This window comes from Haematobia irritans, chromosome 3, assembly GCF_050003625.1.
Source record: "Haematobia irritans isolate KBUSLIRL chromosome 3, ASM5000362v1, whole genome shotgun sequence".
Lineage (NCBI taxonomy): Eukaryota > Metazoa > Arthropoda > Insecta > Diptera > Muscidae > Haematobia > Haematobia irritans.
In genome coordinates this window covers 41,055,860-41,073,414 of record NC_134399.1, presented here as the reverse complement: position 1 = coordinate 41,073,414, position 17,555 = coordinate 41,055,860, and the positions used below count along the sequence as shown (strand labels likewise).

Genomic DNA, 17,555 nt, shown 5'->3' with positions numbered 1-17,555 from the left:
GCTAATATTTTTCATGTCCGCCAGTAATCTAAAGCTATATGCCCCTAATATGTAGGTTTGACGAATTGCACTACAGATTAATCATGAGGATATAGACTTCGATTTGTGTTTATAATATCATTTTCGCAATATGTATATAGAATAATAAATAAGTTCAGAAAGCTATTAATGCAATCTTGTGTTTTCGAAAAGTTAATTATCGAGCCATTAGTCAATATATTTAAAACTTTAAATTTCTTGTTAGGTCATTATTATAGATCCATATACTATCAAAGTTCATTATGATGTCACAATATAAGTCCTTTCTCTTGGTAGAAGTAGTAACCTTCCCTTGTTGATACATTTACAATTCAAACAATATTTTTATACATAACAAATTAATCTCTATTACTTTTGCTGAAATATAAAAAAAATTTATATGAGAAAAAAATTGCATACTAACCACCAAAATTTTATCAAAATTTCTTTTTGGCACGATTTGTTTAAAATTGTAGACGATTATTTTTGCCTCAAGTGGCAACGGCGATGTCAGTTCTACACAGAAAAAATATCACCAAAATATTTCCGTTTGAAAAGTTGATTGAAGTTGAAAATTTTTTCAATTTATTTATTTATTATTTATTTATTCAGTCATCAATACAAAGGAAGCCAATAAAGGCCTATTATACATGTATTGTAGTAAGAAATCTATGTGTAGAATATATGAAATAAAAGCTTAAAAACTAAAGTATTTCAGATTATTTATAATTTGGATTTGGATTGGTACAATTAATTTTTTATTCAGGATAGAAACATAAATTAATTAAATATTTATAATTAAAAAATTAATTGATACAATTAACTTTTTAATCAAACTCGGAAGATTAAGCCAATTCAAACAAGTATATACGGCCGTAAGTTCGGCCAGGCCGAAGCTTATGTACCCTCCATCATGGATTACGTAGAAACTTTTTGTGTGATTGGACCAATTTTGGTATGGTTGTTAGCGACCATATACTAACACCACGTTCCCAATTTGAACCGGATCGGATGAATTTTGCTCCTCCAAGAGGCTCCGGAGGTCAAATCTGGAGAACGTTTTATATGGGGGCTATATATAATTATGGACCGATATGGACCAATTCTTGCACGCTTGTTAAAGATCATATACTAACACCATGTTCCAAATTACAACCGGATTGGATGAAATTTGCTTCTCTTTGAGGCTTCGCAAGCCAAATGTGGAGATCGGTTTATATGGGGTCTATATATAATTATGGACCGATGTGGACCGATTTTTGCATGGTTGTTAGAGACCATATACCAACATCATGTACCGAATTTCATCCGGATCGGATGAAATTTGCTTCTCTTTGAGGCTCCGCAAGCCAAATCTGGGGATCGGTTTATATGGGGGCTATATATAATTATGGACCGATGTGGACCAATTTTTGCATGGTTGCTAGAGACCATATACCAACACCATGTACCAAATTTCAGCCGGATCGGATGAAATATGCTTCTGTTAGAGGCTCCACAAGCCAAATCTGAGGGTCCCTTTATATGGGGGCTATACGTAAAAGTGGACCGATATGACCCATTTTCAATACCATCCGACCTACATCGATAACAACTACTTGTGCCAAGTTTCAAGTTGATAGCTTGTTTCGTTCGGAAGTTAGCGTGATTTCAACAGACGGACGGACGGACGGACGGACGGACGGACGGACGGACATGCTTAAATCGACTCAGAATTTCACCACGACCCAGAATATATATACTTTATGGGGTATTAGAGCAATATTTCGATGTGTTACAAACGGAATGACAAAGTTAATATACCCCCATCCTATGATGGAGGGTATAAAAAGTGGTGGATTTTTTTTAATTTTTAACTAAAAATTTATTTCAAACAATCAATTTTTTTTATTAAACTAAAAAGTCTAAGTAAGTTAAGAAATGAAGACAGTAACGTTTTTAATGAAAAATAAGTCGGGTTTTGCAATCAACTTCAATTAAATTTTTATTTGAATCAATTAAACATTTAATTAATTTGTTAAACGAGTATTGCAATTAAAACTGCGATTGATACTATCATTTTCGTAATTGAAGACATTTCAATTAAAAAATTAATTGGATCATATTCTTCAGAACAAGTTCTCGAGTGCAATCCACTGTTTTTACTTTTCCGTGGTCGTGGGTCTATACGAGTGGTTTCATGTGTCGAAAAGATGCAGATGATTTTTCCGATAGCGCTTAAACAGTGGCGTATTTACTTGTCAACATTTTATTGTATAATGTTTAAAGATTTCTTTAATTGACTAATTTACTCAACATTATTTTTTTCATTCATTATTTTCTCTGTTACTTTTCAATATTTGATGGCAACACTAAAATTCCCACTTCATAAACATCTATAACAATATACAATGCGTGCCAGGTTGGGTGTGTGGGTTGTAGATACGTTTGCCAAATGTATTGCCGTTCTCTCAAAAAACCAAAATATAAAAAAAGATTCCAGCCTCTTCTTTTCTCGGAAGACCTCTTAGTGAATACTATTTTCAATATCTCTGTGGACGTTTTTTTTTGCTGCATTTAATGTTCGTTCCTTAATGGTTATCACATATACACATCCATGTACTTATAATTCAGCATGACCTCAGTCGGGAGTTCGTGGTTAAGTATTTATTATTTTACCTACCTACCACATGAGATAAAAAGATAACAGTTCCCCTTCTTCGATGTTATATCGCGTATCTGTCAACTCGATATTTCTTTTAAAAGCTTTTTAAGTGCCTTTATGCATTAAGACGACTGAATCGTACCTTTGCAAATGGATGCAAACATACAGATTGTAGTACTATTAAATACACATACTGATTTTCATATGTAGATACAAAAAATCTCCTGGTTTCTGTTTGTTTTGGTCTCTCGAACAGGTATCGAGAGACAATAATTTAAAAACAAAAGCCAACATCGCGTGAATATGTTTACCAAAGCATCAGTAATAAATTATTAGGAATCGTAAAAAATAGATTTCTACGAATTTTATTTTTAATTTAGAAAAAAAAATTAATTAATTTTTTTGGTGGTATATTTTTTTTGGTAATGTTGTTGTGTTTTTGCATCTGCGAGTTATTTATGTTGGTGTTTCTTGGTCTGTTTTGCTTTTGAGTTTAATAAATTATTCATTTCTATTCTGTTTTTTGACTTTTCAATTCCACGAAATTATTTTTTGTTTTCGTGTGTGTTTGAAGCACTTGTCGCCCGTAGCTTTATCAAAGTCAAAATGAATTGATTTCAGTGTATTCTTATCAACTGTATAAAATTTGTATACCAATTCCAAACCTAATGATATGACGAATATATAGGTAACAGAGAGTCTTTTCAGAGCTTTACAGAAAGTAAATTTGTTAGTGCCCATTATTCCGGAACAAGAGGTTTATGGATAGTGGCAATGCATTTTTCTACGTAACTAAGGTAATTTTTTGAAGTAGGGATCGACGCATGGGACCCCCTGCATTTAAAAGGAGACAAATATAATTTGTTACATTTCCAGGCCATTGTGAACATGGCCGTCTATCGATCCTTGAAAAAAAACAGGTCCAAGTTTGAGATGTAAATATCCTTCTTGATTTTGAAAGAGTTTTTAGTTAATTGTGTTTTGCTGCAGGTGGGGTGCCTCATTGATGCCACTCGGAGAAATTTATGAGAATTCGTTTGTCAAGAACATTCCGATTGCCGATCTTATTCAATCGACCAAATATTGTTAAATATTGGATGTTTGTATGTGTTGGATAGGCAAAGTTGACTTGTAGTTTTTATACCGGTTATTCAATCAGAACCATCTGAAGAGATCCTTGGATCTCCTTAGTTTTGGCTTTCATGATAATTTTAATATATTCTATATAAGGGTTCCTCTGAATAGTTCTGAAATATCCCAATAGAGTAGTGACACTTAAACAAAATGCTGTACGTAATTTGTGATAACTAGTTTAAGTTGGTATAAAACACATTGGATATCTAAACTTGATATATTTAGACTCTCCAGATTTGTACCACTCAGTTCTCCAACAAAAAGGCTGGCCAAACCCGTGTCAGAAGCAATGCATTTTACAGAATATTGTTATAGGGCGGAAGACACCCTTCGCATTAATTCATCAGATATGATGCTATTTCAGTATTTCGGATTTAATTTGAAAAATTAAGAAAAATATAAAAAAAAAGTAAAAAATGTTTCTTACTAATTCGATATCTTCCTCAATGTTAAAATATTTTTAACAAATTTTTGAAATTAATATATTTGTCCTTTCATATTTTGTACTCGTTAAAGTTCAGAAAATTTATTTTTGTAAAAACTGCATAAAACAGAAATTTGTATATATGTATCACAAAGCGACCTTCTTGTGAAATGAAAATTATGTTCATCGCTAGAAGAACATATTTGAAGTATTTATGTATATTAAAAGGAACGAACAACGTAAACATTTTTAGCTGTGTTCCTATATGAAACTGATATTTTGAGTATCTTTATTATACATGCCCATTTTGAAACAATGAGTACTTTTCAAATAAGTGAATATCTAATCACAAAACTGATTCTGAGAAATTAATTGCATTTAATTATATATTTCCATAGTATTAAATATTGGTCGGTGTTTTCTTCTTTCTCACCAAAAAGATTTTCATTAAATGGTTAATACCCGAATGTGGGTTTTATAGAACTATCCAAAATATTAAACCATTCGATATGGTGCTTTGTTTTTGTTTTTTCTCTTGCACCATATTAGGTCTTTGTGTTTTCTATCCAATGTACAGGTAGATCGTATATGCTTTGTGCGTAATTTCCACTTCTCATTGCAGCTGATTTTTTTGTTTTGTACAAATATCAGACGGCTATTATTTACTTGGCTGCTCTAGGTAGTGTTTGCCTTGTGTTTGGTTACCAATTAGTGCTGAGGGATTAAAGCAAATAAGCGAACATATCATTCAGTGATTCTTCATTGGATAAGAAAAAATGCACCATTCTACAAAATATGCCCTGCATACACTGCCTTCTACTTCGTTGAGTGTAGAGAGCTGTATGGTATGGCTCTGATTTGAGCTTATCTTTAGGACTCCCACGAATTGGATTGATAAGAGGAAGTGCCTCATCAAATCTCACCGATGCTAATTTCATAGACCAAGTAAAATTTAAGCGACTTTCAAAAATACTTGCTATTCGATTTTGTACGCATCATACATATTTCGGTCCTAAGAAAATATACCTGGCAATGTCACGCCTGCCCTTTCTTAATTACTTTACTTCCGTTTAAATATGTCCGACATCATATTGCTAAAAGACAAAGGCCTAAGAAGCCACCCGATGTTCTATTGATTCTAAGCCCTACTTTATTGTCACTAACGATATAAAATATACCCATACTATGGCTATTCATTCGTTTATATGTATTGTAAATTCCAACAATGTTTTTGTTCATCTATGACTGGAATTGTCAGTGTAATAAATTTGCACAATATATTCACAGTAATGAACCGCACCTTACTTCTGTCTATTCAGTATAGTTCAGTGATATAGTTAGTGATGCATATAACTTTTCTTCATAATTAGTGAATCTTATATAGGGTAAGCATTCAGATGAATTAAAATATGCGCACTATGTATTTTTATCGTTATGTTATCGAACACTTTGAGTTAGATATAGGGCCATATTGAGACTCCCTAAACACATAATACCCTATATCCGTGTTTACCATCGGATAGAGTACAAGAATATATGGATGTCCATCTTTTTTCATTTGGCCACAGTGGGCGCATTTCCATAACGATGACACATATCGTTATCTTAATGTGTAAAGGTGCCAAGTAAAATTTTTGAAATTTTACGGTATAGACAAAAAACTTTAATAAATAAAATGAAAAAAACCTATTTTCGAAAAACTGTAAATGTAGTTACCATAAATTCTTTGAAGACAAACAGTAAAATCGCAAAATCGCACAAAAACAATTGCTATTCAAATTTTTTAGCAAAGCCTACTCAACCTAAAATTTGACTTAGCACGTGTACAGGTGCTAACTTAGCACTTTTACACATCATTACCAAACAGAGATAAAAACAGATATTCAATATATTTTTTTTGGTAAACTATATATTTTTTATTTATCTGTCTATCTGCATCTTAATGTAAAAGGTTGACTTAGCACCTTTACACATGAAGATAACAATATTTATCTTTTTATGTCGACTCTCATAAAGGGTGATACGGTCAAAATTTGGTCAAGGGAAAACGCGTGTAAATCGGTGAAATCGTTTATTTAAAAAATCAAATTAAATTTCTTTTTCAAGTTCAATTAGTATAAAATTCAGGAAAAATATTCAGTTAGGCTTTCGCTTTTCCAAATCCGAATTGCCGGGCCTCACGCTTGACACCTGCCATCAGATTTTGTACAGCCACCTTGTCCGCCTTCTTCGCCGCAGAAAGCCAGTTTGCCTTGAACTTCTGCTCGTCCTTAGCAGTTTTTTTGGTCTTCTTTAGGTTCCGCTTGACAATAACCCAGTATTTCTCAATTGGGCGGAGCTCTGGCGTGTTGGGAGGGTTCTTGTCCTTGGGAACCACCTGCACGTTGTTGGCGGCGTACCACTCCATGCCCTTTTTACCGTAATGGCAAGATGCCAAATCCGGCCAAAACAGTACGGAACAGCCGTGTTTCTTCAGGAAAGGCAGCAGACGTTTATTCAAACACTCTTTCGCGTAAATTTCTTGGTTGACAGTCCCGGAAGCTATGAAAATGCTGCTTTTCAAGCCACAGGTACAGATGGCTTGCCAAACCAGATATTTCTTTGCGAACTTTGACAGTTTTATGTGCTTGAAAATATCTGCTACCTTTCCCCTTCCTTTTGCCGTATAAAACTCCTGTCCCGGAAGCTGCTTGTAGTAGGCTTTGAGGTAGGTTTCGTCGTCCATTACCACGCAGTCAAACTTCGTCAGCATCGTCGTGTACAGCCTCCGGGATCGCGCTTTGGCCGTCGTATTTTGTTTATCATCGCGATTTGGAGTCACTACCTTCTTGTAAGTCGATAGTACGGCTCGTTTTTTGGCACGGTTGTAGACGAAACACCCAGCTTATTTGCGGCATCTCGGAGAGAGAGGTTAGGGTTTCGCTTGAAACTACCGGCAACTCTCTTTGACGTCTCAGCGGCTTCCGGTTTTCGATTTCCCCCCGATCCAGACTACCTGGCTGTCGACAAACGTTCCCCAAACACTTTAATTACATTTGTAACGGTTGATTTGGCAACTTTTAGCGATTTTGCCAGCTTTGCGTGCAAGTAGCTCGGATTTTCGCGATGCGCGAGCTAAATTGTGATACGCTGCTCTTCTTGCTTGGACGGCATTTCTACACACACACACACACCTTCAAAATGAGGGGTGTTCAGGTTTTTTAAAATGCAAAATTGAAAGAAATACGTCAAGTTTATATTGACCAAATTTTTACAGTATCACCCTTTAGTTTATTTAGTAACGTTAGGAGTCCCTCTCCAGTAATCACAAAATTTTTTCAGTTTTACTTTCTTTATGGAAATCTGCTTGAACTACGAATGCTGTTATCTCCATCAGATCCGCTTGAAACATGAATGCTACTTATTTTGTCCTATTTCATCTTGAATTTTTGTACGTTAGTTTCAACTTCTAGAAATAAAGAACCAGAATTTGTTCCGTAATTATATCACTCGCATACAATCCATAGGTTTTAGTATATAGGGACCAGGGGACCATTTTTGTCAACATCACTTGAAAGTTTGTGCAAGGCTGAAACATTACTATGATGGGAAATTATTATTATTGGAAAATATTCGCTGTACTCATTTCTTTCACAAATGAAACTACTTTTGATTTGTTTTGATATAATCGAAATATAAATGTAAAGAATTTTATTTTTGTAGTTTTGTTGTAATTTACGCTAAATTGACCATCTGACGCTTCAAATTACAAGATAAAGTCAAATTAATAAAATTAATTATTTAATAAATTAAAAAAATTTTTACTAGCCCTCTGGGCTAGTGGAATTATACTCGCTCGATTTTTTTACCGATGATAGTAAAAAGTTTAGGTTTAGAACAGGCCCTATGTAGGTCCTTATGTATGTATAGGAAAACCTAGGGAGTGTATTTAGGTTTCCAATTTTTCCAAATAACATTTTAATTGAATTTTAAAAAATCAAATAAAAATTAATTGTATCAATTATTTTCGTGATTTAATTTAATTCAATTCAAACATTTATTTAATCAATTAAGCCCTCTTGGACCATACATTGATATCTTTGAGATAAAGTACAGCAAAACTAAAGAATTAATAAATATGCAAAATTAAAACATTTGTTTTTTGTGACAATATTTAAATTGAATCATTGGACTATGATTAAATTTAAATATTGTCATTGTATCTTGTAATGTATCTCTCCGTAGGACATTAATTACGCTATTACTATACATACAGTAAGGGGCAACATTGTTCATGAAAAAATAGTAACCCAATTTTAAGACCGTTCTGTTCTGGTGAGGGTGATTCGTTCTTGGAATCGTCTTCCACCTGAATTAAGAAACTTTTCATATTCTGTTCCTATGTTTAGACACGAGCTCACTTCGTTTTTCTTAACTATCTGATAACAGTTCGTTTTATGATGATCTAACATTTTAACATCCGTGCAGCGAGGGCTACGAATATTTGTAAAAATTAAAAAAAAATTGTTTGTGTTTAAAAAATATATGGCTGGGGAGCCGCGTTTTTTGTACATTGCTGAAGAAAATAATTGGATTATAAATTACTTGTATACTACTTATAATAATGTTTATTGGCCTTGAAGGCTTTATATTACAATAAATAAATAAATAAGTTTTTAAGAAAATGTAACAAAACTTTTTATTTATTTCTTAACTGATTTTATTTTTTAGTCATACTTTTTACGAGTTTATTTAGCACTTCTGGATCAATATTTACCCAGGCTTCAATAGAACGCTCCCAAAGTTCATCAAGGGTCTTAGGCGGATGCTTTTTAGCAAAAATCTTTCTTTTGAAAATAGACCAAAGATGTTCGATTGGGTTTAAATCGGGCAATTGGGGAGGCCAATCTAAAAGCTTGATATCATTTTCTTCGAACCACTTTTTAGTCTTTTTTAAAGTATGCTTAGGATCGTTATCCTGCATAAAGGTGTCGTTTTGTCCTGGTTCCAAGCCAAATATGTCCAGACTTGGAAGATATGAGCCTTAAGAATGGTGATATAGTCCGCAGAACACATTTTACCTCTTATTCGGCGAAGTATTCCAAGTTGGTTTCCACGAAAGCAGCCCCAAGACAGTAATGAGCGTTTGGCAAATATTTCGTTCTTTAACTCCAACGTTCTTATCCACCCATGTCCACTGCCGTTAATCAGAGACAATTCGATTGATTTTTGTCTCATCAAGTTACCCGCATCCAATCGTCTATTCTGAAGTTTTCATATTTTTTTGCAAAGTCCAGGCGTTTTTTCGGGTTCTGTCGGTCAAAAGCGGCTTTTTTGGCTTTGCCCTGCCTACTAAGCCACTGGCTTTCAAGCTTCTAAGAACAGTTTTGGTACTCACGTTTAAGTTATGTTCCTCATTTAATATTTGCATGACCTCAACAGCTGTATTTACTGTACCGGTAACGATCAATCGCTTAGCTTCGCGTCTAAAATACGGCGAAATGATCCGGAGTTTGGACATTGGCTACAAGTAGTACATTTGACTTTATAATTAAAGACAATCTTCGCAATCAAAAATCCAATTTTATAATTTATATAATAAATAGGTACAATTATGAAAATCCGACGGAGGTCCTTCTGTAATATCGAGTCGTTAGTAACTCTAAATTCACAACCAATTTTGATCTTTTTAATTATAAAATTGATTTTATTTTTGTTTACTTCCAGTTCATCATTATGTCTGCATTTGATATTTGTTGTATGCTATCGGATGGGAAGCATCCATTGCGCTATGAACAATTCTCCCGGAGGTGAGTACAATTCTGTTCTACTTGTATCAATTGTTAATGCAAATATACCATATTGGAGCTTCATATCAAATTGTTCAAAAACGGAAAATGTTAAATTCAAAACAAAAAATGAACATATGGCTTTTTCGCACTTCAATTCGATTGTTGAGAATGTTTGCATGTGGAATGCTAAATTTTGTGTTTACATTCGTACAACACAATTCGAACATTCCACTGAAAATGTTCACAAAACAAATTCCTTATTTGCCTGAAACAACCATAATCAAATATTTGATTATTTGTACATTGGCTAGCTTAGATGTATATGTTTACCATGGGAATATTTACCTATTTACAAAATTTGGTATTTTTAGCTTAGTTCATATTTCAATACATCATTTTTTTTCTTCTTTTAATAGAAACGCATCCGCTCAGAGTTGAGATGAAAATCAATAGCAATGCAAACATAACTTGCCGTATGAATCTAACAAAATTTGGTAATAACGTGAATAGTTCTTCGCTTTATTTTGTTGAAGAAGATACGGGAAGAAGGGCACCTGAGGCCGATACAGAGGTAAGCTATTGTTATTTATTATCTTTCATTGTTCTATTTACATTTCGATAAGGGCACATATCTAGTAACAATTATATGAGGGGTGGCGTAGCAAAGACTTCTAAATATTAATTTTTAACTCAATAACTTTGAAATATAGAAAATACGAAATTTTACAAATCGTTAATATAGTGATGGACCTACAGATAAATGCGAATTAAATATTATAATCGATCGGGAAGAAAGCCTTAAAAATGACTATCTTTTGAAAGAAAATACAAAATCTGCATGAGATCTTTGGACTAGTGTGTTCATCAAGTGGTAACCTGTAATATACTGTAAAAAATCCCTTCATGAGGGATACTGTGTTAAAAGTATGATACTGTGTTAAAAGTCGTTACTTATGGCAGATATTGCAGTGGTTGCAAAGACATCGAAATACATTATTAAAACGAAATAGGGTTATTCTAGAATAATGACGAAACATAACCAAACCCAATTCTCTTGCACCTACAACAGAACTGTTTATTTAAATCTAGATAATATAAACAGTGGCGGATGAAAGGCTCCCACGATCGGCTGCATTGAAGCTAGGTGGATTATCACCTCAACTTCTGCAACAACACCATACACTAGACACCATGGCCCATTAAAAAAAATTAATGCATGCACAAGATTTACTAATGTTCTTAGGTCCTCAGTTATCACGTTTGATATCAATAAAAACGTTTCGTAGTGTGCTACACTTCAATCATTGGAAGCAGAAGGAAACAATCATCTTTGGGTGGCAATTTTAAAATATTCCTTTATGCTGCGCCATGTTTCGAGACGATGGAATTTTCTTTTGACTAATATGATCCTTGACAAATCACACTCGACATTGGAAACACTAAGCGATAAGACTTTAGGCACTAATCTGTTTGATTTCCGCGAATCTTGCCAATCTAGCTCTCCATCTATTTGGTTTATAGGCATGGTTCGATAAGCGTATGTACTGGCACTTATGCTTTATGCACCGATTTCTTTTGATTTCCTTGAATCTCCCCGATCTGCCTTTCGTCTATTGAGTTTATTGGCGTGGTTCGATAAGAATATGTACTGGCTCTTGTGCAATCGTAATAAAACGGTTTAATATTTTGTAGTAGTTTTACGGATGTTGCCATAATCAATCTTGCGCAGGTCTAAGGCTTTCAAAAGACGGACCATTGTTTATATGTGTATAACTTTTGTTGGACTGATATTAATTGACATGTGATTTCTGATTTCTTTCAAATATTTGCACAGTGAACAGTTTTGTTTTCTAAATATATGAAGATTGGAAGGCTTTGTTATTGATATTTTATCATCTGAAATCAACGTGGATTAACTAACGCAGTGCCATCGACGAACTTTATTCAATTTTTGGCGATGAACCTCCTTTAAGCCCAGTGTTTATCGATGGTATGGTGAATTCAACAGAGGTCGTAGTTCACTCCAAGATAAATTTCGTGAAGGTCGTCCAAAATCAGTTGTTGTTCCGGAAACCAATGTTATGTTGTGCGGCAACTGATATTGCAAGACCGTCATGTCACCTATCGTGAGATTGGGACATCCTTAGAAATTAATTCAATATTGCATGAACATTGACCGTTTGTTCGCGTTGGATGCCCTACAATTTGTCAATCGCTCAAAATGATTTCTTTTTATTTACGTACGTAAAAAAACAAAATGAGAGGTCAACGTTTTTCGACATATGAAGAAGCAGTTGATGCGTCCAGAATGTATGTTTTGGCAAGAGTGCTTCGACAATAGGTTCAAACGCATGCAAAAGTGTATAGATCTTAATAGGGAAGGTTTTGAAAAAAAAAAATACAGCTATTTTCATTTTTTTGCTTTTGTTCCCTAATCTCGAAAAATTTATTCGTAGTTGAATTGTTTAAAGTTGGTAGGTCTACTAGAAATTCCCATACCCAGCAAAAACTAGGAAACCACATCTCATTACAATTGACATTACCAGGAGTAAAGCTGACATTACACGTTGCATTACATTGCGTCGAGTTATAATGACTAACTTGTAATGACAAAAATAAATACTTCTCGGTAATTTTCGAATTGCTATTCTAAAATTTTTAGGCAGTTGTTTGTATATATTATAACGTAATTCACGAATCCAACTCCCTTAAACAACCTACATTTATTTCTATTTTAAGTGCGAAATTAATTTGCGTGTAATCTTATTGAGATTATTTATTAGATTTTTTGTTTATTTATACAATATTCGATTCTATTCAAGTAGTTCTCCTACTACAGCATCACTCGCCATATTTTGATCCATTGTAATCGGCGATAGAAATCAATATTTTCGAGATTGGGTTGCCTGAGACATTAAGTGGCTATTTTGCAAGCTTTGGTGTATCTACGAATAAGTCATTACATATTAGGTGATTATATGCTTTAAATGCACTACTTATTTTATGGCCGAAAGTATGCCTGGGGAGAAGTACTTTCCTTCTAGGACATGCATATGTAAATGTAATCCGAAGCGATGCCAATTAATAAGTGGTTATTAATTTTTAAATAGGCTTACCTACAAGATTACCGGGTAATGAGAGTTTTTGCTGGGTATTGTCATGCCCACCTCTTTAAAGTCTTTTAATTTGAGGCCAAAAACATATAAGCAAAAACTTTATGATTATGTGTCGTACTAAATGGCATTTAGTAGCATTCAAGAAGTTTAATTTAATTGTACCTAAATTAATTTTTATATAAGAAATTTTATAGGTGATAGTTTGTGGCTAAGTGTCATTTTTGGTATTTTTTTATTGAAGTTAGTTTTATATTGTTCTTATTTTCATTCTGTGTTATTTATATTATTATTATTATTATTAAAATAAATGTATATTTTTAATTGTTATTTATATATTTTTATATTTAAGTGTTTCTAGTAGTACTGCTACTGTATTGTAATTGTAACTGCCTTAGGGTCTGATCGACTATGTTACATTCATGCAGAAAATAAAATAAAACAAGTAAGGAAAGTCTAAAGTCGGGCGGAGCCGACTATATTATACCCTGCACCACTTTGTAGATCTAAATTTTCGTTACCATATCACATCCGTCAAATGTGTTGTGGGCTACATATAAAGGTTTGTCCCAAATACATACATTTAAATACCACTCAATCTGGAAGAATTTGATAGACTTCTACAAAATCTATAGACTCAAAATTTAAGTCGGCTAATGCACTAGGGTGGAACACAATGTTAGTAAAAAACCAGTAAGGAAAGTCTAAAGTCGGGCGGGGCCGACTATATTATACCCTGCACCACTTTGTAGATCTAAATTTTCGATACCATATCACATCCGTCAAATGTGTTTGGGGCTATATATAAAGGTTTGTCCCAAATACATACATTTAAATATCACTCGATCTGGAAGAATTTGATAGACTTCTACAAAATCTATAGACTCAAAATTTAAGTCGGCTAATGCACTAGGGTGGAACACAATGTTAGTAAAAAAATATGGGAAACATTTAAATCTGAAGCAATTTTAAGGAAACTTTGCAAAAGTTTATTTATGATTTATCGCTCGATATATATGTATTAGAAGTTTAGGAAAATTAGAGTCATTTTTACAACTTTGCGACTAAGCAGTGGCGATTTTACAAGGAAATTGTTGGTATTTTGACCATTTTTGTCGAAATCAGAAAAACATATATATGGGAGCTATATCTAAATCTGAACCGATTTCAACCAAATTTGGCACGCATAGCAACAATGCTAATTCTACTCTCTGTGCAAAATTTCAACTAAATCGGAGTTAAAAATTGGCCTCTGTGGTCATATGAGTGTAAATCGGGCGAAAGCTATATGTGGGAGATATATCTAAATCTGAACCGATTTCAACCAAATTTGGCACGCAAAGCTACAATGCTAATTCTACTCCCTGTGCAAAATTTCAACTAAACCGGAGTTAAAAATTGGCCTCTGTGGTCATATGAGTGTAAATCGGGCGAAAGCTATATATGGGAGATATATCCAAATCTGAACCGATTTCAACCAAATTTGGCACGCATAGTTACAATGCTAATTCTACTCCCTGTGCAAAATTTCAACCAAATCGGAGTTAAAAATTGGCCTCTTTGGGCAAATGAGTGTAAATCGGGCGAAAGCTATATGTGAGAGCTATATCGAAATCTGAACCGATTTGGCTGGTATTTTGCAAGTTTTTCGAGACCCATAAAATATTCGGATGTACGGAATTTGAGGAAGATCGGTTGATATACACGCCAATTATGACCAGATCGGCGGAAAATATATATGACAGCTATATCTAAATCTGAACCGATTCTTTCCAAAATCAATAGGGATCGTCTTTGAGCCGAAACAGGACCCTATACCAAATTTTAGGACAATCGGACTAAAACTGCGAACTGTACTTTGCACACAAAAATACATCAACAGACAGACAGACAGACGGACAGACAGACGGATAGACAGACGGACAGACAGACGGACAGACAGACGGACAGACAGACGGACAGACAGACGGACAGACAGACGGACAGACAGACGGACAGACAGACGGACATCGCTAAATCGACTCAGAATTTAATTCTAAGCCGATCCGTATACTAAAAGGTTGGTCTATGATTACTCCTTCTTGGCGTTACATACAAATGCACAAACTTATTATACCCTGTACCACAGTAGTGGTGAAGGGTATAAATATGGGAAACGTTTAAATCTGAAGCAATTTTAAGGAAACTTCGAAAAAGTTTTTTTTTATGATTTATCGCTCGATATATATGTATTAGAAGTTTAGGAAAATTAGAGTCATTTTTACAACTTTTCGACTAAGCAGTGGCGATTTTACAAGGAAAATGTTGGTATTTTGATCATTTTTGTCGAAATCAGAAAAACATATATATGGGAGCTATATCTAAATCTGAACCGATTTCAACCAAATTTGGCACGCATAGCAACAATGCTAATTCTACTCCCTGTGCAAAATGTCAACCAAATCGGAGTTAAAAATTGGCCTCTGTGGTCATATGAGTGTAAATCGTGCGAAAGCTATATATGGGAGATATATCTAAATCTGAACCCATTTCAACCAAATTTGGCACGCATAGCAACAATGCCCTCCCTGTGCAAAATTTCAACTAAATCGGAGCAAAAAATTGGCCTCTGTGGTCATATGAGTGTAAATCGGGCGAAAGCTATATACGGGAGCTATATCTAAATCTGAACCGATTTCAACCAAATTTGACACGCATAGCTACAATGCTAATTCTACTCCCTGTGCAAAATTTCAACCAAATTGGGGTAAAACTCTGGCTTCTGGGACCGTATTAGTCCATATCGGGCGAAATATATATATGGGAGCTATATCTAAATCTGAACCGATTTCTTCCAAAATCAATAGGGATCTATTCTGAGCCAAAACACATACTTGTGCCAAATTTGAAGTCGATTGGACTAAAACTGAGACCTAGACTTTGATTACAAAATGTGTTCACGGACAGACGGACATCGCTATATCGACTCAGGAGCCCACCCTGAGCATTTTTGCCAAAGACACCATGTGTCTACCTCGTCTCCTTCTGGGTGTTGCAAACATATGCACTAACTTATAATACCCTGTTCCACAGTGTGGAGCAGGGTATAAAAATAATAAAAGTCCACCCTCATATGCCGTTACTTAGCGGAAAGCTACCAGATAAAATATTGTCAATACATACACACAAAAATTTTTTTCTGATTCAATCACAAAATTTATTGATCCAATTAATTTTTTAATTGAAATATCTTCAATTACGAAAATGATAGTATCAATCAAACTCAAACATCAATTAATTTTTTTAATTGATTCAATTAAAACTTCAATTGATGTTGATGGCAAAAATCAATTAATTTTTTAATCGACTCAATTAAAAAAAATTAATTTATGTCGATTGAAAAACTCAATCAGTTTTTTTTATAGGTTCAATTAATTATTTGTTAAGCTTTAAAAAAAATCAATTAAGGTTTGCCATTAAATTAAATTAAATTTGTTTAATTAAATTGTTAATTGGAACATTTATTTTTTTAATAAATTAGCTTTGTGTTTTTATTTTGATTAAAAAATATGGCCAATTAATATATGATTGAAAATGTTCAGAAATAATTAGTATCTATGTATATACAGTGGAACCTCTCAAACTTGGACACCAGATACTTCTCAAAAATTGGCAAATTTGGTGAGACGAGGCTATATTAACAAATTAAAATTAACCTCTCATAACTTAACACCTCTCAAATATGGACACAATTTTGGCGACCGTAGGTGACCACCTTTGAGAGGTTTCACTGTACATACTGTTGAATGATACATTAAATTTTGACTCCCGTGGAAAGAACCATGTTGAATGTTGGATTAGGCAGCTGTTCGATTTTTGGGCTGGTTAAGTTTTTGATCATGACATACGAAACAAAATCATGGGCAAGTGTATTATCCTTGAAAATTTTAACCTATGCTGTAAAGGGAATTGAAAAATCAGATTGGATTAATACTCGATTATAATGAGTGGATTCAATTAAATATGAGCTTTTTAGGCTGTCACTATAACCAAACCAAACATGGCAGTTTTTTTTATCTTTTTTATCTAGAGTATACACAGTCAATGGAGGCTACTGATAAAAATATGATATGCTAAAAATATTGAATGAAATTTCCCATTGATGAGACACACACAAATTAATGACAAAAAGCATTGTCAAATACGTTCTATACAAATTATCTTTTTCTTTTGCAGATAATAAATGAAAACACTATCGTATTTCACTTACGAAATGCCAAAGAACAGGAGCGTAATTACGTATGCAAAAGTGGCGAATTGGCTATAGGCGTTACACACGTTGTAGTTGGTAAGTTCACCCACGTTTCTATTTCCTCCTTCCATTGGTATGGTGTTAAATTGTGTCATCTTTATAGTATTTACAATCTTACATCATGGTTAAGCTACTGTCAACTGTTCATACATTATTCATC

The 17,555-nt window shown here is 33.8% G+C and overlaps 1 protein-coding gene and 1 long non-coding RNA gene across 3 annotated transcripts in view; one reads left to right on the top strand and one right to left on the bottom strand.

The window, feature by feature from the left end:
* The window catches only part of LOC142232250 (cytokine receptor-like), a 33,924-nt gene that overhangs the window by 2,296 nt on the left and 14,073 nt on the right, over positions 1-17,555 (top strand). For both annotated transcript variants that reach the window (XM_075302988.1, XM_075302989.1), the window contains exons 2-4: positions 9,927-10,009; positions 10,408-10,562; positions 17,320-17,431. In XM_075302988.1, the coding sequence (XP_075159103.1) occupies positions 9,927-10,009; positions 10,408-10,562; positions 17,320-17,431 (350 nt within the window). The remainder of the gene's footprint in view (positions 1-9,926; positions 10,010-10,407; positions 10,563-17,319; positions 17,432-17,555) is intronic.
* On the bottom strand, positions 16,570-17,487 carry LOC142232251 (uncharacterized). Its single transcript, XR_012721067.1, has 2 exons — positions 17,354-17,487; positions 16,570-17,040 (listed from the first exon to the last, which is right to left on the bottom strand). It is a non-coding gene; the product is annotated as an uncharacterized LOC142232251 (long non-coding RNA).